We start from the raw sequence: 27,896 nt of genomic DNA, 5'->3' as shown, positions 1-27,896 counted from the left end.
GGGGTCAACATCAAGGGACAATGGACCTCCTGGGAAGCTGGGTGGAGCAGTGGATAGAGCCCTGGTCCTAGAGTCAAGAAGATCTGATCTCAGACACTTACTAGCTTTGTGACTCTGGACAAGTCACTTAACCCAGTTTGCCTTGGTTTCCTCATATGTAAAATGAGCTGGAGAAGCAAATGGCAAACCATTCAGGTATCTTTGCCAAGGAAACCCCAAATGGGGTCACAAAGTAAGACACAACTGAACCAACTGAACAACAGTCTGAGACACTTGCTAGCAGTGTGAACTTTGGTAAGTCACTTAAATTTCCTCAGCCTCAGTATACACATTTGTAAAATAATACCTTCCCATAAATATGAAAAAATAGCATCTTAACTCCCAGAGGATCCACTGAAATGAGCAGAATGAGGAAAATAATTTAGATGGGAACAACAGCGTTAAGATAAACAAATCGAGGAAGTGAAAGATCTGTGATTATGCAGGATTAATTCCACAATTTTAGAGGACTGATGCCGAAGCATACTACCCACCTCATGGCAGATTTAGGATACAAAATGAGACGTATTTTCTATGTAGTCAATGAGGAATTTCCCCCCATGATTACGCCCATTTGTTGTGAGGAATCTGTTTTGCTTTTCTTTCTCTCTTTTTTTCCCATTTGGGTGTGGGTTAGAAGGAGGAAAATTAGTTTTCTGTTCATTGTTGTTGTTGTTCATTGAGAGGTGGGAATGCTCCAGATGTGGAATCTTGGGTCCATTTCTAGCTGGTGTCACTGTACGATAGTGTTGTTCGGGGGTTTTAGGTGGTCCTAGGAGACGTCTTAATGAGTGAGGCTACTCTACAAATTTTTGTACTGTAAAAATTCAAAGACATCAATAAAAACTGATTTTGAAAAACAAAAAGATCAAATGAAGGAACAGGAAATCCTCTGCGTGCCTGAAAGCGCTCCTCAATATGGTTACGGTGAGCCTGTCAGAATGAACAGAAACGATGCAGGAATTGCTTGATAAGTTCTGAGCGCTCCATTGGGGAGCCTAGGAGGAGCACACAGGGCTCGAGTCACAGACAGGATGCGTTGGGGCAAAGCTGTCTTGGACGGGTGAGATCTCTGTGGCCCTTGGCCAGCCCCCGGATGTCCCTGATCTTACAGGGACAGGCATCATGGCAAAGGAGACAGAGGGGCCCTGCAGCCCAGAAGACCTCCATGCAAGGCTGGCTTGTGACAGAGTAGCTGGGAGATCCTGGGGGAGCTCTCCAAGAGGAGTGATGGGCCTCCGTTGGAAGAGTCTCTTCCCCTGCGAGTTCCTGCCTCAAACTGGCCCCGACTATAGTCCCCTCTTAAGCTAGAGGGAGGTTTCTACAGGAGTCAGCTGTACAGATGAAATCTGGAGCTCCCCGTTATAGAATGAGCCTCATACACTGTGCGTGTGTATGTGTGTGTGTGCATGTGTGCATGTGTGCATGCATATGTGTGTGTGCGTGTGTATACTCCTTCAAAGAACCTCGATCAGTGGAGGTACCCACATTAGGGAGGACAGCAGCCCCAACTTATTAGCCCAGGACTCCTTAGAGCAGATGCCAGGGTGGAGCCTTCCCATTGGTCCTGCCCTACGGGGAAGGGAAGGGCCCACGGGAATGCTCGTCCAACGTGTCCCTTAGACCCTCCTCTATGAACGCTTCAGCTTCGTAGTGGGTTTTCAAGGCTGCTGCAGCCAAAGAAATACACCATGTACTGGCCAAGGTCCCCGGCCACCCAACAACCAGGCAGTAGATGTATGTCTGGCCCAAGGGCTAGCCTTACTGGGGGGGAGGCTCATTACAAAACTGCTGGCCCACCGATGTTGTATTTCTTTGGCCACAGCAACTCCTAAAACCAGTTGCTGGAGGGAATGTCCCATTTCTGTCTTGGCATCCCCAGCACACAGCCCGGGACTTGGCACATAATGGGCAGGTACTTCATTAATGCTGGCTGGCTGACTGGCGTATGATGGATACATGGCAGCGGTCACTACCGAGGGTTCCAAGCTGGGGAAACGTGCTCAGAGAACATTTTAGGGGGATAATAGATGTGAATGTAAACAAATAGTCAAATTCCTTCTAGAACCTCACTTCAAGCCGAATCTCCCACCTTCCCCACCACTTCTCAGGGGGTTCAGTGTGTGTGTGTGTGTCTATGGGGTTATTTTCCTTCCCTCAGGTGCAAGTCAATTCTTTTAGAGTTTTTAATTCATTCTTTTCTCAGGAGTTCGTTTAACATTCATGACTGCTCTTGTTCTAAGCTAAGGTGACTCCGGAGTGTACGGGGCAGAAGAGGAGGGAGAAAGGGGGGTGAGGAAAAGATGGAGGAAGGGGAAACTGAGGTAGGGGAGGGGAGTTAGGAGATATGGGAGGAGTGAGGAGGGAGAGAGTGAAAGAGAGGCAGAGGGAGAAAGACACAGGAAGAACAATTCTTCATTAAAAGAGAGCATGAAGCATTGAGATAATTGGCTCTTTGCCCAAAACCAAGCTGAGTAAATAAAGCATTGTTTTCCAGGCTGAGAGCGGTTATATTCATCATGAGTAATCAGAAGGTGCATCTTCCTAGGCCCCAGGCTTGGATGTCTACAAAGACAGTGAAATCCACCCAGGCAGGCAAATGGTAGCAAGCTCTGATCTCCAACCAGCTTGGTGATTACATTTTTCACACAGAAACACACCCGACATTTTTACAGTAGTTATTCCAACATCAGCATAGCACAGTACACGTACACGTTAGTTTATATTTGAAAGCCCCATTCTCTAGGGAAATTGTTCGTTCTTTTTCCAGCAGGTTGCCATTTTGTATCTTAAGAGATTGGATTTGCTGAAAGGTACTCCGAGAGCCCCCGACGTTAGGGAACGAGCATTGTTATTTTCTCTGAGAGAATTATTTTGTCATTTTGTCTTTCTGGAATCCTAGAATCTTAGCTTTAGAAGCAACCTAGCGCTTAACCTAGCCCAATGGCCTCCACAATTCGGGAACTCCCATGGTCATAGCCACATGCTGAAAACTTCCAGGGATGGAGACTCCTACAAGGCATTGGAGTGAGGGTCAAACTCTTGGAACTTGGATCATATTAAGGAGGAATCTGGGTCAGCAGACGATCATTGACTCCATTGTTCTGGGGAGCATGGAATGGAATGGGGCACTGGCATCCTAAGGCCAGACACGGGACAGACTCTGTGTTGGAGTCTCTTACAATCTAAAGGGAAAAAAGACAGAAATCCAAATAACAAACACAGAGATGAAATCTGAGCAAGGGAAGGCATGGAAGGCACAGAGGGACCATGGAGGAGACAAAATCAGGAAGAGAAGAGAGACCCTGAATCTGATCTTGAAAGAAGGGCAAGAGCTAAACAGGTGGAGATCAGGGTGGAGTCTGTTCCAAAATGAACATGCAGAAAAGCTTGGAGATCAGAATAGATGGGCCAAACAACAATAATAGATAGCATTTATGTGTGCTTAAGGGTTTGCAAAGCACTATACACACACGTACAGACACCATACACACTCACACACGCATATATTTATATACTGGCTGTTATTGTTATCCCATTTTAGAAATATGGAAACTGGGGTAGGAGGGGCCAAATGATTTGTCCACAGCTACACTGTCCAGTAAGTGGCTGAGACAGAACTAAAAGGTTCAGGTCTTCCTAGCTGCAGGTCCAACCTTCTATGACACCTGATGACCAGAGGACAGAAAAGAATCCATGAATTCTTTTGATGAATTTGAATGAATTGAGATGAACTGAATAGCATCGATAAAGTTGGGAAAAAGCAAACCAAACTTGAATATAAAGAAGGAAACTTTAAGTAAATTAGGTGAACAGAATAGTATACATGTCAGATCTTTGGGATAGGAAAGATTTTAAAACCGAACAAGAGTTAGAAAAAAAATCACAAAATGTAAAATCGATAATTAAAAAGTTTTTGTACTAACAAAACCAATGCAACCAAAATTAGAAGGGAAGTAACAAATTGGGAAACAATCTTCATAACAAAAACCTCTGATAAAAGTCTAATTACTCAAATTTATAAAGAGCTAAATCAATTGTACAAAAAATCAAGCCATTCCCCAACTGATAAATGGACAAGGGACATGGATAGGCAGTTTTCAGATAAAGAAATCAAAACTATTAATAAGCACATGAAAAAATGTTCTAAATCTCTGATAATCAGAGAGATGCAAATCAAAACAACTCTGAGGTATCACCTCACACCTAGCAGATTGGCTAACATGATTGCAAAGGAAAGTAATGAATGCTGGAGGGGATGTGGCAAAGTCAGGACATTAATGCATTGCTAGTGGAGTTGTGAAAAGGAGAACATTGTACACAGAGACTGATACACTGTGGTACAACTGAATGTAATGGACTTCTCCATTAGTGGCAATGAATGCAGTGATCCTGAACAACCCAGAGGGATCTATGAGAAAGAACACTAACCACATCCAGAGGAAGAACTGTGGGAGTAGAAACACCAAAGAAAAACAACTGCTTGATCACATGGTTTGATGGGGATGTGGCTGGGGATGGAGACTCTAAATGAACATCCCAGTGCAAATACCAACAACATGGAAATAGGTTCTAACAGAGGACACATGTAACACCCAGTGAAATTACATGTCAGCTATGGGAAGAGTGGGGTAAGGGGAGGGAAAGAATATGATTCTTGTAACCAAGGAATAATGTTCTAAATTGACTAAGTAAATTTAAAAAAAAAAAACAATGGTAAGTATTGGTTCTAAGGCACAAGAGTGCTAGCCTCCCAAGGGCTAGGCAAATGGGAGTTAAGTGACTTACCCTAAATCACTCAGCCAGGAAGTTATGGGGCCAGATTTGAACCCAGGCCCTCCTATCTCCAGGTCTGGCTCTCTATCCATGGAGCCACCTAGCTGGCCCATACCCTTGTTCTTCTCCTTGCCAACATTACCTCTCTATTCCACACATTTCTTTTTCTTTTTTTTTTTCTTTTGAGAGAATGTTTCCATTGCCTGTTCCTGCTGAGATCATTCTCTGTGCCCCTTTCTCTTTTCTCTCCTCTTCTCTTCCTCTTTTCTTACCCTGAAGCTAGTTCTACACTGTCTCCCTTCCTCTGATTGCTCTACTTCTGTCTGGCACTCGGGTTCCTGAAGAAGCCCAGGAGAGCCATCCTCACTCATCTCCTGGATCCCCTCTGGATCCTCTGGCCTTAGCCCATCGGTCCCCTTGGAGTTCTTCCCCACCTTCCGTTTAGGTGTTGTTTGAGCCCAGGGGAGGGACTGCCTTCTGCTTAGTTATTTTTTGCTTCTCTTTTTAGCCCCAAGAGTCTAGCCAAAGGCAGTAAGTTCCTAATTTGTTTCTCCTCTGTTTTTCCTTTAAGTTTCCTTCTCTTCCCACTCTGCCCATGCCCTTTCTCTTCTATCCCCCTCTCTGTGTCCTTCTCCTGGCCTCTCCCTCACCTCTTCTTTCCCAAACAACTAACGTCTTTAGGGATGCTTAATTTATCTTTGTTAAGTCTTGTCTGTCATGTATGACTCTTCTTTACCCCATTTGGAGTTTTCTTGGCAGAGATACCTGAGTGGTTTCCTGTTTCCTTTTCCAGCTCATTTTACAGATGAGGAAACTGAGGCTAATGGCATTAAGTGACTTGTCTAGGGTCATATAGCTTGAAAAAGTCTCAAACCAGATTTGAACTCAGGAAGATGAGCTTTCCTGACTTCAGAGCTAGCTAGCTGCCTATTAGACATACTCGCAGCCCTTAGAACCAGAGCAGCAGCAAACAGCTGTAGGTCATGCAGCCACTTCTCCAAACTCCGTTTCCCTAATATCTCTCCGGCTTCCTTCCTTCCTCAGCCCCTTCCCATCAGCACTCGAGTCCCTCTTCTCCCAGGAGACCCTGCTGCTCCCTCCTAACCTTGCATTCACACCTGTAGGTGCAATATTGTGGGAGGGGGATGTTGGGGGTGGGGGGGGCTTGTACCTCCAGCAGTTAGCAGAGCAGGCACCAACACTGTCCATCCCTCAATGAGCACCTCCTACGGGCCAGACCCTGCCTGCCTGGGAGGCTTCAATCCAGATTCTTTCCTGGGTTTCTCGGTGGAGTGAGGCTTTCCTTTGCAGCCCCCTCAACCATTTTGGTCCCCATTTTGCCTGCTGAGCGCATTGGCTTAGCTGGGCCCAAATACAGCCTCCTCAGATCATCCCTGGACAGTGTATTTGTTACCAGAGCTTTGGTTTCTTTTCTCTTTTTGATGAGGAGGAGAGTGGCGGAAAGAAAACAAATGTTTGTTCATTGGGGAAAAATTCCAACCAATCTTCCCTAAAGACAATGCACAGCTCCGCCTGTGCCCTTTCGGGATCTGCCAGACCCTCGCAGGCCTCTTTTCCTAGGCACCTGCTGGACAACTTGGCCCGGCTAATGTAGTCCGTGCCTTAAGCCAAAGGCGAAGCGGCCACGATCAATAAAAGCGGAAAGGAAATTCCCGACTTGGGCCCAAGCTGGCACTTCCCCTGCGATGATGATTGCTCAGAAGAAGACGTGCATTTCGGGCCCAAGGAAGAAGGCTCAATCAACGTTTCCCCTAGAATTATAATTACCACAAAAATGATTTTCCTAAACAAACACCAATTACTTTTGGAAAGAGAAGAGTAAATTTAAGCCCAATTCTTCAAACTCTTCTGGGTGTTGAGATACCAGACTGACAGATTACTGCGAAGGCATCTTAGGAGCTCGGTGAGTGGGAAAATAGCGTGATGAGCTTCCAGGGAGATATGTATGAAGAAATCCATTTGGCGGAAAAATAAATCAGGCTGTGATTTTAGGATGGTTATCTACAAGCTGTCAGTTATTATGCAGAAGAGAAGCCTGTTCCTTCTCGGAGATGGTTCACAGGAAAACAAAGCCCCAATGAAACCCCAAACCCAGTGTTGTGGGCCTCTTAAGCCTCAAGGAATTACCTGTGGACCAGAAGAGGACGGAACAAGGATGGCTAATGACCTCTTGGTGGCCAGGAGAAGGAGGTAGTCTGTAAGGAGCTTCCCTGGGTAAGGCAATGCTTAATTAAAGAGGATTTCTATGAGCTAAGAGTGATACGGTAAGAACTGGCATCATTAACTCCATTTAATTTTGTATTCTCCATTTTTGCTCGTTATGACCCCTGTATGGACTGCAAGACTAGTTACGAAGAACGGCTGATTTTGTTCAGTGTCTTTCTTCCTCCTCTAATTGCAACTAAAATTTAATTGCTACAAAAGAAGCATTTCATCAGCCCAAGGACAGAGAATCCCCTTCTTTATCTTGTCTCTCAAGTGATCTACGGTCTCGGCAACTAGCTGTACTAACAAGGACGTGTTCTTTCTCTATCTCCGGTAACTAATAATTTACATTCTTTTTAACAAGAATACCATTATTTTTTCTTTGAATAGCCAGCTACACTGTAATGAGAGGCCATTTTTTCTTTCTTTGTCTCATGTAATATATATATATATATATATATATACATATTACTAGTCAAATTATAAGAGTCTCACGTGCCCACCAACTGCTGAATCAGTGAGCTGCAGTAATTCCTTCTCTGCCTTGTGGCAGTGGCTAGTTGCACTGTGCATAAGGAAATTTATGCAAAAGGAGTAAACATTGTTAAGATACGGTCATCATCACTGTGCTACGCACTCTACAAATATTATCAAATTCTATGCATTTGGGGAAAAATTGATTGATGACTTCAAGTTGCTTTGGAGCAGAGGAGCTCCCTATATCTGTGTTGGCGAAGACCTGGCACGCATGCCCCAGGTGCTGGAAAAGGCTGCTCCCTTCCCCCTCTCCACCATACCTGAGGACATTTTTGGCATGTCCTGCCCATCTGTCCAGCAGCCCAATGTGAGTACTTCCTTCCTCCTCTCTCTGTGGTAATGCAGGGGGCTCACAGGAGGCTTGAAGGTGCAGTTTGGGCATATGATCTCTAAAAGGTTCACCAATACTGCCCTATATCCTTGATAATTGAAATCACTGGAAGATGAGGTTGTTAAGCTGCCATTGATATTAGGGAAATGGAAGAGGCATGGCAGGATTGGTGAAGGGCAAATATCTTGATTTCAAAGAACTGAAGACAGGAGCGTCTGAAAACTGTAAACTCTCCTCCAATTCCTGGTAGGCTTCCAAAGAGTGTGATTTTGTGTACGGTTAGTGAATTTCTAGATAAAGAACTGAAAATGACAAAGGTCTAGAATTGTCTCCGTATTGTGCTGATTGACCTATTGCTTCATTGGGAAAAGGCCATGTTAGCCAAAGTTTCATTTTCTTTTTTCTTTAATACAAGTACTAGACTTGTTGCTCAGAGGAACATTATAGCTTGACTTTACTAGAATTTAGCAAGGTTGTCTGTTATTCTTGAGGAAAAGCTGGAAATGAAATGAATTTGGAAGTGGGTGAATGGCCAAACTAAAGCAGAGTCATTACTCTTTAGATGTCCCATTACAAAGGGTGACTGCAGTGACTCTCTTCCAACTTTATGCTATCCAAAAGTTTGACAAATATGCCACCTGTGTCTTTGTTCAAGGCACTGATCAAAAAAGAAGTTCAGTTGTACAGGGTTGGGCATGCTGTGGAGAGGACTCTCTTTCATGTAGGGACAGAAGGGATGATGACCTCTTCTGACTGTGAAACTAAAAATAATGGGACTTTGGCTTGATTGGCTAAGCAAGGTATCCTACCTCATTATTATGGAGCTCTAGATTTTGAGATTTAATCAGTCAATCAGACATATGAACTAAATGTGAACAACTCCCTTGAATCAATGTGTCAATCAAAGACTTCATACTAGGTGCAAAAAGTCTATGATTGATTTAGAAATCCTAAAAGCCATTGAAAGAAGTGAAATGAGCTCCCACTGGAAATAGGTTCATATTGGGTGGGATGATTTACTTGTGCCCCATTGCTTTGATAAAAAAAAAGAAGAAGAAGAAGATCAATTCTGATTCATGGCTTTCGAGGCTGGCATCAGAGAAGAAGGAATGGCAACCTCAAGAGCTGAGCTAGAAAGAATTGGCAGTGTAGGGGCCAGTGTCAAAAAGATTAAAGAAATGGAGGACTGAGTGGGTCAAAGGAAGAGGAGACTGAGAAAGGCTATTGATCTTAGAGCCATTTTCAAGCAGAAGTCTTGGGCTAGTCACCAGTTGTCCTCACTTTTCAAGGACTGGGGAGATTTCCAAGGAAAGGTCTGTTCTTTCCCCAATTGCTCCTCCAACTGTTGATCTCTTAAAAGACACGGGACAAACTTGGCTTGAGTCTTTGAAATGGTTCTGGTGACCCATAAGTTGTCTCCCCCTGAGAAAAGGTCAAGGGTCGTATAGAAATAAATGCATATTTCAATGAAGGCAGAGGGTCAAACCACTTCTTCCTAATAAGGGTCTTGAGCAATTATGATTCTATTACTAAATCTTCATTTAATATAAAGTCCCCAAAGGAGTAGAAACATGATTCAGAGGAACCTGAGAGGATATTATTGTATGTCTTAGCTTAAAACCAGCTATTTATTATAAGAGTGTTATTTATTCTATTTCCACTGAGGAAGGAGGGAGCAAAGAAGATACTGGCTGTCCCCGGTCATTGGCTCTTTCCAGAGGGATGCTTGCTTCCATGGGGTTCACAATACTAACTTGAATGGAGACCAAAGTGGGGTGGGGAAGAAAAGAGCTAGACTTGAGCCAAGGAGGACTAAGGAAGTCCTGTTAATGGACACTCTCCTCTGCCAACATACTTTTATTGTTGCAAGATATGATCCAATCGTTTGCCCTCACAATTTGTCGTGGTTCCTTTGGGTCCAGAGGGAGGATGCTGTGACTCAGGGAGGCAGAGGACCAGGGCAATTTCTGAATCTCCGGGAATACGGTGATGAGCCCGCCTCATTCTTGGAAGGAGGGAGCTAGAAAAGAGGCCTCTTGGAACTGTCCCTCATAATTTCATCAATGTCAAACGTCTTTCATTCCAAGCCAAATGGGAGTTACTTGTGGAAAGGGTTGGCTTTTTGTTTTACTTTTGTCTTTGTATCTCCAGCACCCAGTTCAGTGTCTGATCTAAAGTGAGCACTCTATAAATACTCGGTGGATCCACTTAACTTGAGTACTCTTCAAAAACATCCCTTGATTCCACTCTCAGTGGCAAATTGTGAGCAAGAGAGACCAGGGGTGTATCCCCATAGGCCAAATTGGTCCTGACTTCATTTGCTCACTTCCCTACAATGCCAATGCCTATCAACCCCAGCCAAGTCAAGAAAGCAATGAAAAAGTGATGACAACTATGTAAATGAAAAGTGCCACAAAATAATCAACTCTAATGATTCCCTTTTATCCTCTTGTTGGCTTTTTCTCCCCTTTGCAGAATATTGCACTTCTATTCAGACTTTTTTTTAGTGTTTTGCTAATTTCCCCCCTTCTTCCTCTTTTTTTCCTTTAAAAATATCCTTTGAAATGTAAAGTTTTCTAGGATGGCTGATCCAAAGGCATTTGGACAAACAAAAGACATCAACAATATTGTATTTTTAAAAGTTAGGGGTGTTGTGTATTATTTTGTTTGAAGTGCTGCTTTTTATTTCTTTCCTGATCCCTTTCATTGCAAGCTTCCTCCTTTCTTAAGTATACTGAAATTCTTTGAATTCATTTTCATTTATTTCTTTACATTTATGTTTATTCTGCATATACATAGGTGCATTTATTTCTGATGTTAGAATTTAAGTGTTCTGAGAACTCAGTGCTTAATAAATGCTTAGTAGTAGTAGTAGCTTTAATACTAGCAGTAATATTAATATTTATAGCAATAGTAAATTGCCACACAGTAGGTGCTTTTTAAAAATGGATGTTTATCGAGTGGACAATTGATTAGTTTAAATTGCAGGGTTGTGTAGTGGACACTGAAATGAATGTTGGTGCCCCAGACTATGATTTTATAATCTGGAGAGCTCATGTTGATCGTTGTTGGTAGAAGGACTTTATCCACTACACGTCAACTATATCAGTGAAATCTCAGGAGGAAAAAGAGACAATGAGAGAGCTAGAAAGAAACAGAGAGAGACACAGAGATGGAAACAGACACACAAATGGGGAGAGACAGAAAGAGACGGTGAGTCAGATACAGAAACAGAGTGGGGGGAGGGAGAGAGAGAGACTAGAAAATATTTCTTTCTAGGCTTCCTAATTCCTTCTCATAAACCTGAATATGTGAGAGTTTATCATAGTGGAAGTTCAGAAATGGGGTAAAAATATAAAGATGTAAATTGTAATTTGACAATCATCTCTACCACCCTAGAAAAGAAACTTGACATTTCTCCCTGATATAAAGAGCTTCTTCGACTCTCCCTGGGTGAGCCATGAGGGGTTCCACCAACTTGCTTTCACATGGGAAGCTACGAGGGGCAACCCGGGCCACCCTAAACCAAGGAGCTCGCCTTCATGTGCTCAGATCCCAACACAACGACGGAAACTTACTTCTTCTCTCCTTTGTACCACTCGAAAGCTGGAGGCGGCACGCCAGCACCTTCACATCTTATCAGTCCGCTGCGTCCAGGGGCCACCGTCCCGGATTTGATTTCCTGGATTGTCGGGGCAACTGGGGGAAGAAAAAAGACAAGCATCTGTAAGGCACAAAGTCAACGGCAGAAATATGACCCCTATATATGTTTATTCTTTTTAGATTCAAAGTAATCTTACACCTGATGGGCTAATTCATCACATTTTCCATGTTTTATGTTGCTAATACAAAACCAGTCATTTTCAGCAGCATTTTTCAAGTTGAACAGCAAATAGATGTTTCCTGGGAGCGCCGTGTCAAGGTAATCCATTCTCCGTCTGCCTTCGGAGAAGCGAGATGGGGGCAGGGAGGGGAGGGGGTGAGGCGTGTCCTGGACAAACACTTTGTACGTGTCTTTCTTAGGAAAAAAAATGTGATTCTACAACTGTGTGAACACGACGGACAGTCCTAATAAAACGGCCCGGCTGACACTCCAGGGATTATCCTCCTTAGGCGAAGGACTTACTGAGCTCCGCATGTGGAGCATCTAAAAATAGCCCAGTGCACTGGATCTCTTTGGGATGTCTTTAGGAAGTCATAAAACAACATGGGGTGAATGTTCCATCTCTACAGAGAAAACAGGAAGAGCAGCCCAAGCGTTCTTCCATCAGGATGTGGTCTTTATTAGAAGCGGACTGCTGATGGTTCATCGGATTCTGTGCGGGCTGATACTCTGCCCCCCAATTAGACCCCCTCCAGGCTTATTTTATAGTCCTATTCTCCACAGTGTGGAAGGGGCAGAGGGGAAGAACCCAAAGCAGGGATGGGGATAATGACAACCCTGAAAATGATGCAGAATTATTCATCTAAAAGGGTTGCGTAAAAAAGTAAAAGCAGGATTAAAACAAATGAGAAACAGCTTTTGAATGTTCTTCTTCAAGTGTTTCCTGTTTCTAAAATGGCCTAAAATGAAGCTCTGCATACCTCCATATCCCCAACGATTACCTTGAATATATATATATATATGTATATATATATATATACATATATATATATATATATATTCTCTCCCTTTCGATCGCTCAAATTCTCCAATGGATTTAGGCTTTCATTAATGCTAGGACTCTCTCCAGGACTGCCCACACTCCTTTTACCTTTTTCTACCTATGGATTCCTCACTAGGAGTCCTCCACACGTCCCAGATGCTGCTCTTGCTTTCTCTCGACATTATGAATACACCAGGGCACTAGAGGCTGGTCCTTTGGTTATGCCTCACTCATTCCATAGGTCCTGGGTGCCCTTTTGCCTAGTCAATTCTTTGATTAGAAAGTAGGAGGAAATAGGACAATTTAAAGCTGGGACGTAACTCTTTGGACATTTAGTAAAATCATCTCTTATTAAATGTAGAAATTTCGGCTGTAAAAGATTAAGTTATATGTTCAAAGTCACACAGGCAACAGGGAGTCAAAGATGGGCTTTGAACCTAGATCCTCTGATCTACCTTACTTTATTTTCTCTATATACCAATGCCTGGCAAATAGTAGGAGCTAATGTTGTTGAGTGAAGACTTGACTAATTGGTGGATGCTCTCCTTTCCTTGTTTCCTCTCTTGTAATATCTTCGTGCCCTTTTTCTGTGTTCCCATACTTTATTCTCCTTCTTTATTGTTCTCTAGGTGACCCTCAATTACAATTCTTTTTTAGATTTTAGAGTTACATGACTTCCAGAAGGATAATCTCTCTCTTTCACACATCTTTCTCCCAATCACACAAAAAGCCTATAACTTTTTTTATGATTTCTAGCTAATATTGAAGATGCAATAAAAACTCTTGACAAAAGATCCATTTCAAGTTTCTATTGATAACCTGGTTAGTTTAATTACTTCATATTTGTCAAGAGTGCCATGACTCGTTACAAACAAAACCATGAAATCGAGAATATTGCCTGAAAAGCCAGGTATGATGAACTGAAATGAAAATCGAATCCACTGTTTAAAAGCACCTTATGAATGGACTATGTGCCCATAACTGGCTGAAGCACAGAGTGAATGAGTGAAAGAAGGCATGAAGAAGCAAATGCCAGAGACTGCTAAATGCTGGCAATAAAAAGGAAGGCAAAAGAGGAAAAGGAGGAGGAAATGCTAAAGGTGGTAAGTGGGTAAAATTGGTAGACATTGTGCATCGGTTGGAAATGGAAGGGGAGAGGCAGTGAGGAGTCCAGGATGTCTCCAGGGTTGTGAGTCTGGTGGCCTGAGAAGAGGGTGTCATCCTCTTCAGTCAGAGGGAAGAGAGAGGGGGAAAGATGGTGAGTTTAAGAGGTCTACCATCTGAAAGTCAGTTGGAGATGAGAGACTAGAGGAGACTAAAGACATGAAGGTTGGGCCCCTAGATAGGGGGATCATCAGCCAAGAGGCAATGACTAATCCATGGCTGCTGATGAAAAGGCAAGAGTCAAAGTCTGGAGACATGACCTGCTTGGCTCAGTACAGCTGTAGTGGAGACAACACCTCATCCTTGGGCTCTGCTGGATTTCAGTGAGAACTTGGCAAGGCAAATGCTTTGTAGCACATGCTTTTTGTCAACCTACTTATTCCTTGAACTGAAGTGAAGGATGAGAGAGGGGGAGCCCCAGAGTTCAGGAAGAAATACTTTGAAACTTCTGTCCTTGCTCTGTCTTCAAAGTAAACATCCCTTTGTAAGAGCTAATTTATGTTAATTGTTTAAATGGTACTCAGGTGCTCAATGACTAGACATATTCATGATATAGGCTGGATACCAAACAGGAATGTGATTGACAGTGGAGAGAACACATCAGAAAGGGGACTGGAGCAGAAGACCTGGGAGAAAGCCTGTCAACACCTTCAGGGACACACCTTAAAACCCTGCCAGACGAAATATCTAACCATACGCCTTTCTCTGGGAGACTGACCCATCTTATGCAAATGAATTAAATGGTACAGAAAATAAATGAAAGGTTCTGTTTTAGAAAGATGATCTGAAACACTAATATTTTAGAGACCAGTGGAAGCCTGAGGGCATTTAGTAGGGCCATGCGTGATGAGGGTGATAGGGGAGATGTAGAATTTTAAAAAGCAGAGCAATCGTTGAAGGTGATTGATACCTAACATGAAATTGTGATCAATCAACCAAGAAGCATTTGTTAATCACCCACTATGTGCTAGAAACTATGCTAGATATTGGAGATAGGGAGAAAAACATTAAAAACTCCCTGCCCTCAAGGAGCTTATGTTCTAAGGGAGAAATAGCATATTCTCTGAAGACAAAGATAACCTGGGATGGGAAGGAACAAGCAGCTAATGGGGGTCTAGCAACACAGCCTTGATTATGTGGATGTAAACAAGTGGAAGGGTTGAATTTCCAAATTCCAAAGAGATTCTCCTACATATTTTTTCATGGATTGAGTACTAGGCCCTATTCCTGACCTGCCCTAATTCTAGGAATATAGTTTCAGAAGCTTGCAAAGCAAGAGGAAGATATAATTTGACTGGCAGTGGTCTGTGCACAGGAAAGTCAACATACTATTAAGGTTAAGTTAAAGAAAAATGGATTAAAATTCTTTACCCTATGGGGTCAGAACTTGCCTTTGATTTATTTTGTTCAATTATCCCTGTTGTAAAAGAGACTCAGAGAAGGCTCTCCAGAATGTTGGTGAAGCCATCATCTGCACTATTTAGAGGCATGAAGATTGAGAAGTGAAGTGAAGACTGCACTCATGCAGATTGAGATGGGAGGGGATGGGCTACCATTTGCAATCATTTATCTAGCATAGTGTCTGGCATGTAGAATAGGCTTAATAAATGGTTATGAGTCTGTATATTGACTACTTTATTTCATTTTTGGAGAGAGTTTCTATCAGGGAGATCATGGATCCATCACTACCATGTCAACATATGATTTCGAGTAGTTGCTAAGATGATCAAATCTTGATAAATTTCATTTGTTGTTTGGTGGTGCATCTCTATTCAATTATTCCATATCCTATAAGATGGACCTCAGCCTAGATAAATTAAACTTCAGCTGCAATAGTTAAACATATATTTAGAATAAGAGAAATATGTTTCATATTATAAATGTTAGAGACTAATTGAATTATTTAATATATAGATGAAACCTTTATATTTATAACATATTCATAATATGATATATATTTATATATGTAATATATGTCTGTTGTTATATATACATATGTCATGCATTTCTATTGGTCACAACATATTTTCCCAAGGATATGATTATTAATAAAATGTATTAAAGCAAAACTCTGTGAGAACCCACTTGATTTTCTACCAAAATTTTTTGTAGTTCAAAAGGCAAACTTAAAGACATGAACCCAACCTACGGTGATGTTGGATTTTTTATGAAAAAAATTTTCAGGTAACCAGAAGGTCCAGTTTAGAGATAGGAAGAGTAGATTTCAAATCTTACCCCAGATACATATTAGCTGTGTGACTTTAGACAAGTTATTTATCTCTCTCTGTCTCTCTCTCTGTCTCTGTCTCTCTCTCTCTCCATCTGTAAAATGATGAGCCTAACAGTCCTAAATCTGCTTTCCCTTTCCAACTGCCTTTCTTCTCTTCCAGTCCATACAGCCCTTCCACCAATAGCACTAGAACAGTAGAGAAGGGACTGGTCAAGTGCCAGCCACTCAGAAGGTCAGTGGCATCTTTTAGATCAGGCTGCAGGATGGTCAAAGGTACAATTTGGGTGCCCCATGGTATGTGAGAAATGAGCTCTTTGTGGTATAGCACTAAGGTAATTTTGTGGGTACAATGGTCTCAAGTTCATCAGAATATTATTAGGCAGATGTGCTGAAAATAGCAAAGCAGATGTGGGGTTGAGCCAGCAGTGAAAGGGTCTATGAGAAGTATTTAACACCTGTGTGATTAGCTGTTCATAAAAGAGGATCCTTCTTTTTCATTTGCTCAGTGGGACTATTTCCTTTCATTGTTAAGCCAGTCATTTCAGGATGGAGATAATTAAGGGTTCTTCAGCCAAAACTCCAGGCTCTGCAGGTGCTAGCTTTGACTTGGCACCCAGTAAGCTCAATCCAGATGCAGAGATTTTTTTTGATCCTTGACAATAGCCAGGAAGACCATCATCCACTTTTGGTCTGCTGAATAAAGTCCCAAGAGCTGAGAATGCATATGTCTGACGACCCTCCACCATCCTTGTGGAGTAGTGATCATAGCAATGAATCCCTCATCATCCTCTGATAGCCAAGATGAGCTAACAACAGCAGCAATAATGACAAAACCCCTTTATTTGGGTGTCAGGAATCTGCTGCCTCTAAGACAGCTGGTTTGATTTTCACTTTCAGTGGCTTGAGATTTCCCATAATTGTATTTGAAGACTTTCTTTCAGGTGGTTCTGTTTTGGCCCCATGAATTAGGCAGAGAGCCCAGTGGGGAGGGTCTTGGGAGAGAAAATATTACCCTTATTGATCTAAAGCAAAAGCTCTTTTGAAAAAAAAGAAAAGCTAACATGACAGCAAAGGAAAGTAATGAATGCTGGAGGGAGTGTGGCAAAGTTGGGACACTAATTCATTGCTGGTGGAGTTGTGAATTGATCCAGCCATTCTGGAGGGCAATTTGAAACTATGCCCAAAGGGCACTAAAAGACTGCCTGCCCTTTGATCCAGCCATAGCACTGCTGGGTTTGTACCCCAAAGAGATAATAAGGAAAAAGACTTGTACAAGAATATTCATAGCTGCGTTCTTTGTGGTGGCCAAAAATTGGAAAATGAGGGGATGCCCTTCAATTGGGGAATGGCTGAACAAATTGTGGTATATGTTGGTGATGGAATACTATTGTGCTCAAAGGAATGATGAGCTGGAGGGATTCCATGTGAACTGGAAAGACCTCTAGGAACTGATGCAGAGTGAAAGGAACAGAACCAGGAGAACCACAGAGATGGATACATTGTATTGAATATAACTGACTTTGCTACTAGTAGCCATGCAATGACCCAGGACAATCCTGAGGAACTGAGGAGAAAGAATGTATCCACATCCAGAGGAAGAACTGGGGGAGCAGAAACACAGAAGAAAAACAACTGCTTGATCACATGGGTTGATGGGGACATAACTAGGGATATAGACTCTAAATGATCACCCTAGTGCAAATATTAATGGTATAGAAATGGGTCTTGATCAATGACACATGTTAAATCCAGAGGAACTCCACGTCGGCTATGGGAAGGGGTTGAGGGAGGGCAGGGAAAGAACATGAATCTTGTAGCCATGAACAAATATTCTAAATTAATTAAATAAAAACCTAAAAATTATATATTTACTGAAGGTTTGGATGGGAGGGCATACAATTATCTCTATTCAGAATAGATGCTGGAAAAATGAGCATTTCTTAGTATCTGGCTGTGGGTGATTTCTTCAGGGTGGAGGATTCTCAGCTGAGAAACCTCCTGAGCTCCAGAGAATCCAATAACTTGACAAGGAATTATTGAGCACCTTCTATCTACTCAGCACTGGGCTAGAAAGTGGACACAACATGAGAAGAGAGAAATTCAGATCAGTGACCAAGAATCCCTGAAACGTTTAGGGGACCCTGAGGCCTGGGGACTTGCCCAGAGTCCCACCCTCAGCACATGTCAGAGGCAGGACTTCAGCTCAGTTTTCCCTGGCTCTAAGGTGATCCTTCCTGTATCCATTGATATGTCATACCATCACAGCCACTTCATAGGGGCCCCTTTGGACACCACGCTGTGATGGAGCCTTTCCTGAGAGCTCCCCACCTCCAACTGCAAGTACTCAGCCTATCAAACTGTCTTGTATTTAATCCTATATTTATATTTGTTCAATGTTCATTTATGCAGGATATCTTTCTGTGTATTTGTTCTTTCCTGTTAGAATGTAAACTCCTTAATAATGGGGATGGTTTAATTCTAGGAAAACACCCGGCACATAGTAGGTGCTTAATAAATATTATCGATTCATTGGTTGGCTGAGTTTTCACGTGATCATAGATCTGGGCCTGGAAGTCTCCTTGCAGGACATCTTGCCATGGGGGAGGGTCACAGACATCCATTGGTTACACAACTAATCATACAGAGATAGGAGATTTTGAGCTCAGAGCCTGGAAAGCCAGAATTCATCGGGAATGACATGAATGATTTAATAAACTCTTTGCTTTTGGAAAAACAAACAAACCAGGGTGGCTCCATGCAGGAGGGGAGGTGTCTTCGAATATCGCTCAGAATGGAACACATGCTCAATTATAAGGGAAAATAAAGGAATTCTGTACTGTGGATTAATTCCCCTTTCGAGACATATTGAGTGTTATCTCCAAACACCCATTTGGGGGACCAGCCAAACGGAGGAAGCCAAGCTGCTCAAAAGCCAAACTCTAAACCTCTGTGGGATGGCATTCCTTATTTTCCAAACACTTGACCATAAATAGTCTCTGCAGTGAACCAGCTGAGCCAATTTTAAAGAGGAAGGCTGAGATTTTAGGGAATTGCTGAGAAATTCCAAGTTGTCTTTCTGTTAACAATACTGCCAATGGCGATGATTAGCAGTCCTCAGAGGACCTTGGACACTTAGAGACCTGCCCAGCAGGTGAGGTAACAACTCTATACCCATTTTACTGATGTAAGAATTGAGGCTCAAAGAGCTTCCCTGAGGTGCCTGTGGACACACAGCGCATCAATGTGCGAGGCTCATTCGGCACTCTCTCCGCTGCTCTGGCTTCCTCCAGAATTCTTCTCATGACCCTTTAGCGATGATTAGCACATCATAGAGTCATCCCCTTTCAAGAATAGGGAGCCATGGTGACTCTTAAGTTAAAGGAGCAGAGACAGGTCTGCCACTCTTCCTGCTTCATTAACCCCCACCAGGGTATAAGTTGATTAAAACACTCTTTCCTCCTTGCTCTCTGCTCTCCCAGAATTCCTCCCTCACAACTGCTTTCTAGAATGTTGTTAATCAAGTGAATCTCCCTTGATAATTCACAGTGGTAGGTCCCTCCTTGGCTCCTCATTGCCCTTGACAGAAGGGAATGGGGTTCCCCTGTGGTAGCTGAGTAGACTCAGCATGCCTGAACCTCTGCAGAGGGTGCTAGAGAGGCAGAGCATTGTGGAAGCCCCCCTTATGGTGGGCTGGAGAAAAGCTCTCTTGTTGATGCAAGCCAATGAAATTAATCCAAAACAGAAATGGCTTTCCATCTTTTGGATGAAAAGCAATCAAGAACTGGAAACTTACTAGTAAATTTGATCTAAAAGGTCTGGCTCAACGTTTTAGTGTCTGAGCGGACAATGGATTCAACCAAGATCTTGGTGCTCCTGCTGTGTTCCGTGGTGGGATGGAACCCGAGGATTGAGGCTGACATTCAGATCTGGTCCTCTTGGCAAAAAAAAAAAAAAGAGCTGACAGCCAAGTGCCGCCTTCGTTTTCTTTGTCTTTGCGCAGATCTATGATGGGGGCCTGAGATCAGTGGCCAGTCTGGTACCCGGGACTTGTAGATACTTATGTTGTTCTGCTCATTCTCCTGTAATGCTAATGACGGACACTCTGGCCAAAATGCTCACCCTGGAGAGACAGCTGGGTCTGCACTTGAACTTGAAAAGTACACAGATGGGACAAAGTGCTCTCCTGCGCCAAGAAAGGATAAAATAGGAGGAATTCATTGACACGCGACTTTGTACGAATGGACTCCACACATGTGAGGTTCTTCCAGGTCTAAGTCAGTGATGCTCTGGCCATGTGCATTTGATTGATTTCTTTCCCCACAAATTAGCTGGGGGAGGGAAGTCCTGGTTCTTCTCCACAGAATGAACATCCACCCAACTGGTCTTTCTCCCCACATCTCCACGCTGCTCTCAATTTCTCTGAATGGCAGCCGTTGCTTCTCAGAATAACGCCGTGCTTTTGGATGGCTCTTCCCAACGCATGAAAACTTCTCCCACTCTTTGTCACAGACAAACTCAGGCAGATAAATCCAAGCACTGATGTTTTATGTAACGGGGTTTGGCCCATGCCTAGAGATTGTAAAATGGTGCCACTTGTATAGATGATGCGGGGGGACGTTATCAGGAGGCCGAAGGAAGGACCAGAACCTGAACGGACATTCTGCTTGGGCCGCCCCTGGGGCTAGGAATATCCTCTGTCCCTGACTGTGTAAGTGTACCTGGACTGGTCTCTGTCTTTGAAAGTGCCCAAAGGACAGGCGTCTGGCCTTTGCCCTGCATACTGTCTGCAGGTGAAGCCACACTTGTGCTTAGTCAGCCAGCTACAAAAACGCAGACAGTTCATGCAGTCACTGAAAAAGACTATTCCCAACCATACGGTAGATGAACCTAGAATTGCACGCATGCTCCAGGTCTTTGCCATGTCTTCCAACTGCCATTATGCTAATCATCATATCAAATTACATGGTATGGGGCATTTTTAAAAACTGAAATGTCTTCCCCTTTCCCATAAGGCTGACTTTTCTGTTCTCTACCTATCAAATCCTACCCATGATATCTCCAATCCCAGTACAGTTTTTAATAGACATGCATCATCTTGGGCAAGATAGCCATCATTTCAGAATCTCAGGCTACATATTCAAACAATGATGGACTGGATTACATTGTCTCTGAGGTCTTTTTCAACCTCTAAATTCCATGGTGGCACCATCATCATCATCATCATCACCATCATGACCATCATCATCATCATCACCATCTTCACCATCACTATCATCATCATCATCATCATCATCATCACCATCATCATCATCATCATCACCACAGGAAGAGAAGCTCTATCAGAATAAACTGGAAGAAAGAAAGAATTCCACCTTCTTAAATTCTTCAGGGCAGAAAACTTGACTTTTTCAAGTAGATGCACCTTGAACACACATCAATGAACTAAGGACAGGAATGCTTCGGACCTTGAGGCTGTTATACTAATTGTTCCCTTTGTTTTGGTGATGGTTATACTCCAACTCATACAATAGATCAAATCAGGGCAATTGCAAGAACTCTCTTTACTCTCAAAACTAGATTAGATGAAATAAGAACTAAGGGGAAGAGCTACTGAAGTCTGAAGAGGTAAAAAAAGGAAAAGGAAAACCTAATGAACTGGAAATCATTGACAATCTTCCCTGAAACTCCAGAAATTCAGCCTAATAATGAAATGGATGACCACAACAATACCAACATGACAAATCATTTTGAAGAGGAGGGGAGCTTCCATGGTTTGCACTTTCAAAGAGTCCTCTTTGGACTTCCTGGCCAATGACTGCACACCCCTGGAAAAGTCACTTTAACCCCAAGTGCCCTAGACACGTCCCCCAGACCCTGAGGCTTCAGGACAGCCGTCAGTTTGCTTTGGTTGAGGGATTTCCTGAGCGGGAGGTCATTGGTCCACTCTTCTTTCCCCCATGCCACATCACCACCCAAGTGTGCATTTCTCTTTATCCCCAACAACAGCGCCAGCTCGAAGGTGTAGTTCTATTTGTTTATCTTTGCATTTTCCCCAAGCCAATGTATGTAAGAGCACTGCAGAGAATGGATACTGAGCACAAATTTGTTGACTATCCAAAAAAATTCACAGGACTTGCATAAATGTGTGTTTAGATGGGTGGGCTTTATGCATTAGGTGGGCGAGGACACAAAGCCAGGATCCCTGCATCAGCAAGCATTGAAAAAGAGATCTGTGTCCACACATCCATTCTCCCTTAGCATCAATAAGACTTCGCCCTGCTTAAGGCCATGTATGCAAGCAGAGGAAAGGGATGAACATATCCCGTCATTTAAATTAAAGTAGAATCTTGCTGTCCCTAGGACAGTCACTCCAGCCTCACAGAATTGGATTTTCATCCGAGAAATGGATTTGTTTATTTAGCAAATAAGCATTCTTTATGGGCTAGAAATCTCGGTTATTAGGGCGATGCGGTACACATTTATGTGTCCTAATAATTCTGTTCCCTGTAAGAGCAAAGCACAAGACCTGAATACAGACGGAAGCAGGCCTAGCGAGCTTGGGTCTAGCGGTCGTACAAACTGGAGGCAGCTCAAGTGCTGGCTGTTAGGAAAGATCCTGCCAGAAGCCAGGAGAGAGGCTGCCTTGTGCCTTCTCTTCCATCTCCTCCGCTGGTTGTGGTGGCTCTGGCTCGCCTTTGAATTCTGCTCCTGAGATGGACATCAGCGGGAAAACCAGACTGGGTGCCAAGGAGGAAGAGCTCTTGCACTGGTCAGCCCAAGGCACCCTCGAGTTCCACATGCTACAGCCCACCACTGGACTCCTCAGGGCTCTTCTTTCTCCTGGCCTAACAGTCAGTTAATCCATCGTTCCTTAATGATCCTTTATAACCATCCCTTGACCCACTGGGTACGATGCCAGACACAGAAATGGTATCCCTGCCCTCAAGGAGCTTTGAACTTTGGACCAAGATATGTCTGAAGTGCATCCCAAGTATTCCCCGATTCATCAGTAGCTGGGTGAGACCAGGGGAATTACCCAGCCTTAATGAGCCTCGGTTTCCTTAGCTGTAAAATGGGGATAAAGGCACTCCCACTGGTTCTTGTAAGGACAGAGCTTTGCAAACTTAATAAAGCAAAATAAAGGGAGAAATAAATGAGTCCTCACTGCTAGTGTGGTCAGCAGGGCAAAGAGAACAGGTGTGGGGGCTGGAAGACCAGTCTGATACATCCTCATTGTGTACCCTGGACCAGTGAAGTTCTCTGAGCTCTGGGCAGCTAGCCAGTCTGGAAAAATGGAGAGAAGGGGCTGCCCTGCAGCCAGAGAGGGCGTTTCCAGATCAGCCTTCCTGGTCCTGTTGCTCTTGCTGCTTTGAGGTAACGATTAATAATGACCACTCCTATGGTTAGCATGGTTCTTTTCCATATTTGCTCAATATTCAGCCCTCCAAATGGAATTTAAACCAAATCTGTCCATGGCAGCCAGGATTCCTGGTATTTTAAGAATGCCTAATTCCTCCAAAGCAGAAAGAAGGGCAGACAATGCCCAGAACCCCCTGGCGCTCTCCCAGCTCCACAAAATATGCAAACAGGCGAGGTAGAACAGGTTTTGTCTTTTACCATGTTAATGAGCTCTGGGACTTTTATGCATATTAGTTATGTTGCCCTAATTAGTCATTATCATTCTAATGTGCATTTTATATTTAATTACAATGCTTATAAAGATTTGGGGTGGACAGTAAATTATTATAACTAGCGCGCGGCCATCCGGTTATGGGCTGAATTTATTAACTTTTACACCAGCATTCCGTGCTGCTTACTCTCCATTTCACCTTGGGGATCACCGCATCCGGGAGGGATTCATCCAAATGGAGAGAGGGGCGGCCGCGCTTTGGGCAGCCCATTTCCACCGGATGATCTTGAGGCTGTCCTGGTCCTCCAGCGGGCCAAGCTCTCTGGGACGGTGCAAGTCAAGACCATCTCCCTGTCCCTTCCCTGCTTGCTAAGTTCCGGGCGTGCCGAGGTTCATTTCCGCCAGAAGCTGAAGAGTTTCTCTCTTTGCCAATATAAAGGCTCCTAAGGGCATCTTTGAGATGTCGGCTTGTTTACATGGGGGACTCCGAGCCGCAGCAATATTCCTTTCAGTTCTTCAGGTCCCGAAGCACTTCCCCACGTCCCCACGTTAGGATGTGCGCTTCTCCCAGCCAGAGGCACCACTCTGGCCGGGCTCCCGACATAGGGAAATCAGAACCCTAAACACATTTCCCCCTGCCGGACTTTTGTCTAAGGCCTTCTCTCCCCTCGAGGTCGGCCACAGAGCCGAATCATAAGGAGCTTCATGCAATGGCGCCCTTGACGCCTTTGCAGGAAGGAGACATGACCAGACCTTTCCTGGATGTGAAAGAGGATCTCAACGGCAAGAACTGGACGAGGCTCCAGGGAGTGAGAGCTAGAGGACCGATGGGCAGAGGTCCCAGACAACTCCTCCCAAGTCTCCGCAGCCCTTCTCTGGTCTTCTGGGTGTTGGGGCACGCAGAACCAAAGACATAGCAGAGAGAGAGATTTCACGAAAAGCAGGAAGTGCTGTGGCCAGTGAGGGAGGGGACCGTCCACTGGCGAGCCACGATTAACGTTCTCTTGTTTTTCATCATACAAGATCCACAAAACATACGCAGGGCCAACGACCATGCAACAGGGCCTCCCTCCAATGGATGTATGCACACATATGCACATTCATACATGTTTAATACATGCAGACACACACAAACATGCAATGGGGTTTTCTAACTCTAATCGCAGTGCTTCCCCCACCACGAATGAACTTGGTCTCTTTTGAATCTTATTCAACTTCGTATCCGGGCCAGGGCTCAACTTATTGTGATGTCTTTGCTCATAGGAAGTCTAAATAAATATTTGAATGAATGAATTACAGTTCTGAATTAAGTTGAGACTTGTTTGTTTGTTAAATATTGCTCCTTCCCAATAAAATGCTTTTTTGGTGGTATATTTGTTGGATGTGCTATTGGTTGAAGGGCAAAAAAGTTAGTCAATTGACTAATTGTTTTCCTTACACAATATTACAAGAAAAAAAGAGCTTGATTAATTGAATGAATCGATAAAAATGTTTTTGCTTGAAGTCAACACAAGTATCTAGGTATTTTAAATTATTTTTACTGAGATTTTATTCTATATGGCTCAACTCATTTCTCTCCTGGAAGTTTTCCAGTATTTTAATGCATTATTTTCTTTTAATAAGCTGTACTGTTATGAACAGAAATTTAAGAATAAATGCAAACTTTTCCATTTGACTGTTACCCCCAAGATGTATGCCAATTAGCTTCTTGTCTACATGATTTGCTATTTTAAGAGTCTTGACATTTTGCCTACTTAGATCTTTAACTGACTTAGAAGAAAATTTAACTTGTATTCTTTTCAAGTAATTCTCCATTTATTTAGTATTCAGTGAGTCAATTTTTAAGTCAACAAACATAAGTGATACTCTGGGAATGGCATGATTGGGACTGAAAAGAAGGCCAAAAGTGCCTGTCCTCAGGAAGCTTCCATGTTAATGGGACTAAAAGCATGGCAGGACCAATAGCCAAAGTAGAAAACTTAGCAAGTAGAACTGATGCAGGTGGTAATGGTGTAAATAACTGGCAACCGGCTGGCTAAGAGGGGAAGAGAGAAAGTGAGGAAGTGAGGAGGGCCCTTAGGTAGTGAGCCTGGGGAAGTACTGGTGAGCTTGACAGTAACAGGGAAGTCTGGAGGGGTCCAGTACAGAGTTAGGGGGAGTTTTCCACATATTGAGTGGGTTTCTTGCTATCCTATAGGATATCCACTTTGAGTTGTCCAATAGGCAGCTGCAAATTCAAGGCTAGAGGGGGTCAGGAAGAGATCAGGGCTGGATAAGTAGATTTAAGAATCATCAGCAAGAAATGAGCATTCAATGATGGGTTCTAATGATACCACCAAGGCAAGTAGTGTTGAAGAAGAAGAAAAGAAGACCCAGTATAGAACACTGTAGGACACCCATAGTTAGACTGCTGGGAGGTTGAGTGAAGTTTCGGCAACCGAGAAAGTGATGAGGCAGTGAGAGTGGGAGAGAAGCCAAAGGGGCACTGGGAAAACCGAGAGAGAAGAACATACCAAGAGAAGAGAGGGGTCTATAGCACCAGGCTAGAGAGCAGTGGAGGAGAGTGAGGATGGAGAAGTCATTGGATTTGACAATGAAGAAATCATTGGTGACACTGGAGAGAACAGTTACATTATCATAATAAATGCCACCCATCCTCAGGATTCCTGTTTGACTTTAAGCATTTTGGTGACTTCACTCACAAGCAAGGTTACTTTCACTTTTGCATAGGCCATGGCCCACAGCATGACTTGAGCAGGTCACTTGAGAGTGAGAAAACAAAGGAGAGATGTGGTTCGGGCAAGTCCTTGGATCACCTGGTGTCCTACTGTGTGCCTTTCTAGTCCTGCACAGCCTATGGGTTCTCCATGTATTCATCAGATATTTTCATTGTTTGCTTTGAAATCTCAAGTTCTGTGTTGTAATCATGCCCACCAAATTAGTGCCTTCCTTTGGGCTCTGAGCCCACGAGTGCAAAATAAATGAGAAAATAGAGGTGTGAGATAAACTTCATGCTGAGATGTCTGCAGCCGCTATTGGCTGGATTTTGTTGTTAACAAATTTGTCATGTTGACAAAAAAAAAAAGGAAAACATTTATGGTACTGTAGATTTTATGTGTTAGGAAAAGAAAATATTGTTTAATATCAATATTTTTTGTTTTGTGATATTTGCACAAAAAGCTCATGAGATTCTAGGGAACTGCTAGTGAGGAAAATGTTTTGCATGTTACCAATTTTATTTTGTGTGCTTCATTTTTGGTTATTTCATGGTTACTAGGTTAGGGAAAGTACATATTATCAGAATGAATATTTTATTATAAAATTATGTTAATAAAAGTGAATTTTCATAAAACTCCAGTGAAAGAGTACAGGTTTTAGTGGTTGCGGGATGCATAGGTTTCATGTATCAACATTTGCATTTTTTGACTTTCATGCTGCTTTCTAGGAACATCATTACCCTCATGAATATTGGAGATTGTATTCGTTGATTGATTAACTTATGTACTAAGTAGTTGGCATGAAAATGATTGGTGGAGAGATCCTTTCTCGAGGGAAATGCACTTTCTTCTCTTATTCCTAAAGGGAAACTAATTGCAGCAACTGATAGTTATTCCATTACATTAAGCCAGTTTACTTGCTAGGAAGCCATTTCCCAAAGTGTAAAAATTTGGTATTCTGCCCTGCTCTAATCATATGAACATAGGAGTTGGTTCTATTTTTTTTTTTTCATTGTGTCACCAGTGCTTAGTCGAGTAACTGGTTCATAGGAAGTGTTTAAAAATGTGTTGATTGTCTGATTGATTGACTGATGCTGTGGACTTACTAAATTCTTACTCATAGATCTTACCTTAGGGGTAGTTGTAAATAATACACTAGATCTTTTTGTTAAATAGTATAAAAAGAATTCGTAAAAGTTCAGCGTCCACTATTTGGAAACTTTAAATCATTCACTTCAATTCAACAAGCTTTGACTAGGCTTCTGTGTTGTGCTGGCCAATCTGCTAGGTATTGACCATTTCAAACACAAACAAATTAGTCCTTGAGGCATCTAGGGGGTGCCATAGTACACAGAGTGAGGTTCTTGGAATCAAAAAGACCTGGGTTCAAATCCATCCCTTGACACTTAGCTGGGTGATTGCCTGGAGTTTTTCAACTGTAAAAAGGGAATATTTTTCATAATCACATATGTATAAGGTAGATTAATTAGCTTGCCAAATTAGGGAGAGGAGGGAGGGAAAGAATTTGGAACTCAAAAGTTTGGAAAATTAATGTTAAAATTTTTATTTCATGTAATGGAAAGAAAATATTATAAACAAC

At 42.9% G+C, this 27,896-nt stretch overlaps 1 protein-coding gene across 1 annotated transcript in view; it reads right to left on the bottom strand.

Moving 5' to 3' along the window:
- NEGR1 (neuronal growth regulator 1) overlaps positions 1-27,896 on the bottom strand; it is a 960,162-nt gene that overhangs the window by 206,429 nt on the left and 725,837 nt on the right. Inside the window, exon 5 of the mRNA XM_001364379.4 lies at positions 11,488-11,608. Within this exon, the coding sequence (XP_001364416.1) occupies positions 11,488-11,608 (121 nt within the window). The remainder of the gene's footprint in view (positions 1-11,487; positions 11,609-27,896) is intronic.

The sequence above is a fragment of the Monodelphis domestica genome, chromosome 2 (assembly GCF_027887165.1).
Source record: "Monodelphis domestica isolate mMonDom1 chromosome 2, mMonDom1.pri, whole genome shotgun sequence".
Lineage (NCBI taxonomy): Eukaryota > Metazoa > Chordata > Mammalia > Didelphimorphia > Didelphidae > Monodelphis > Monodelphis domestica.
Note: the sequence above shows the minus strand (reverse complement) of the source record. Positions and strands in the feature narration are given on the sequence as shown.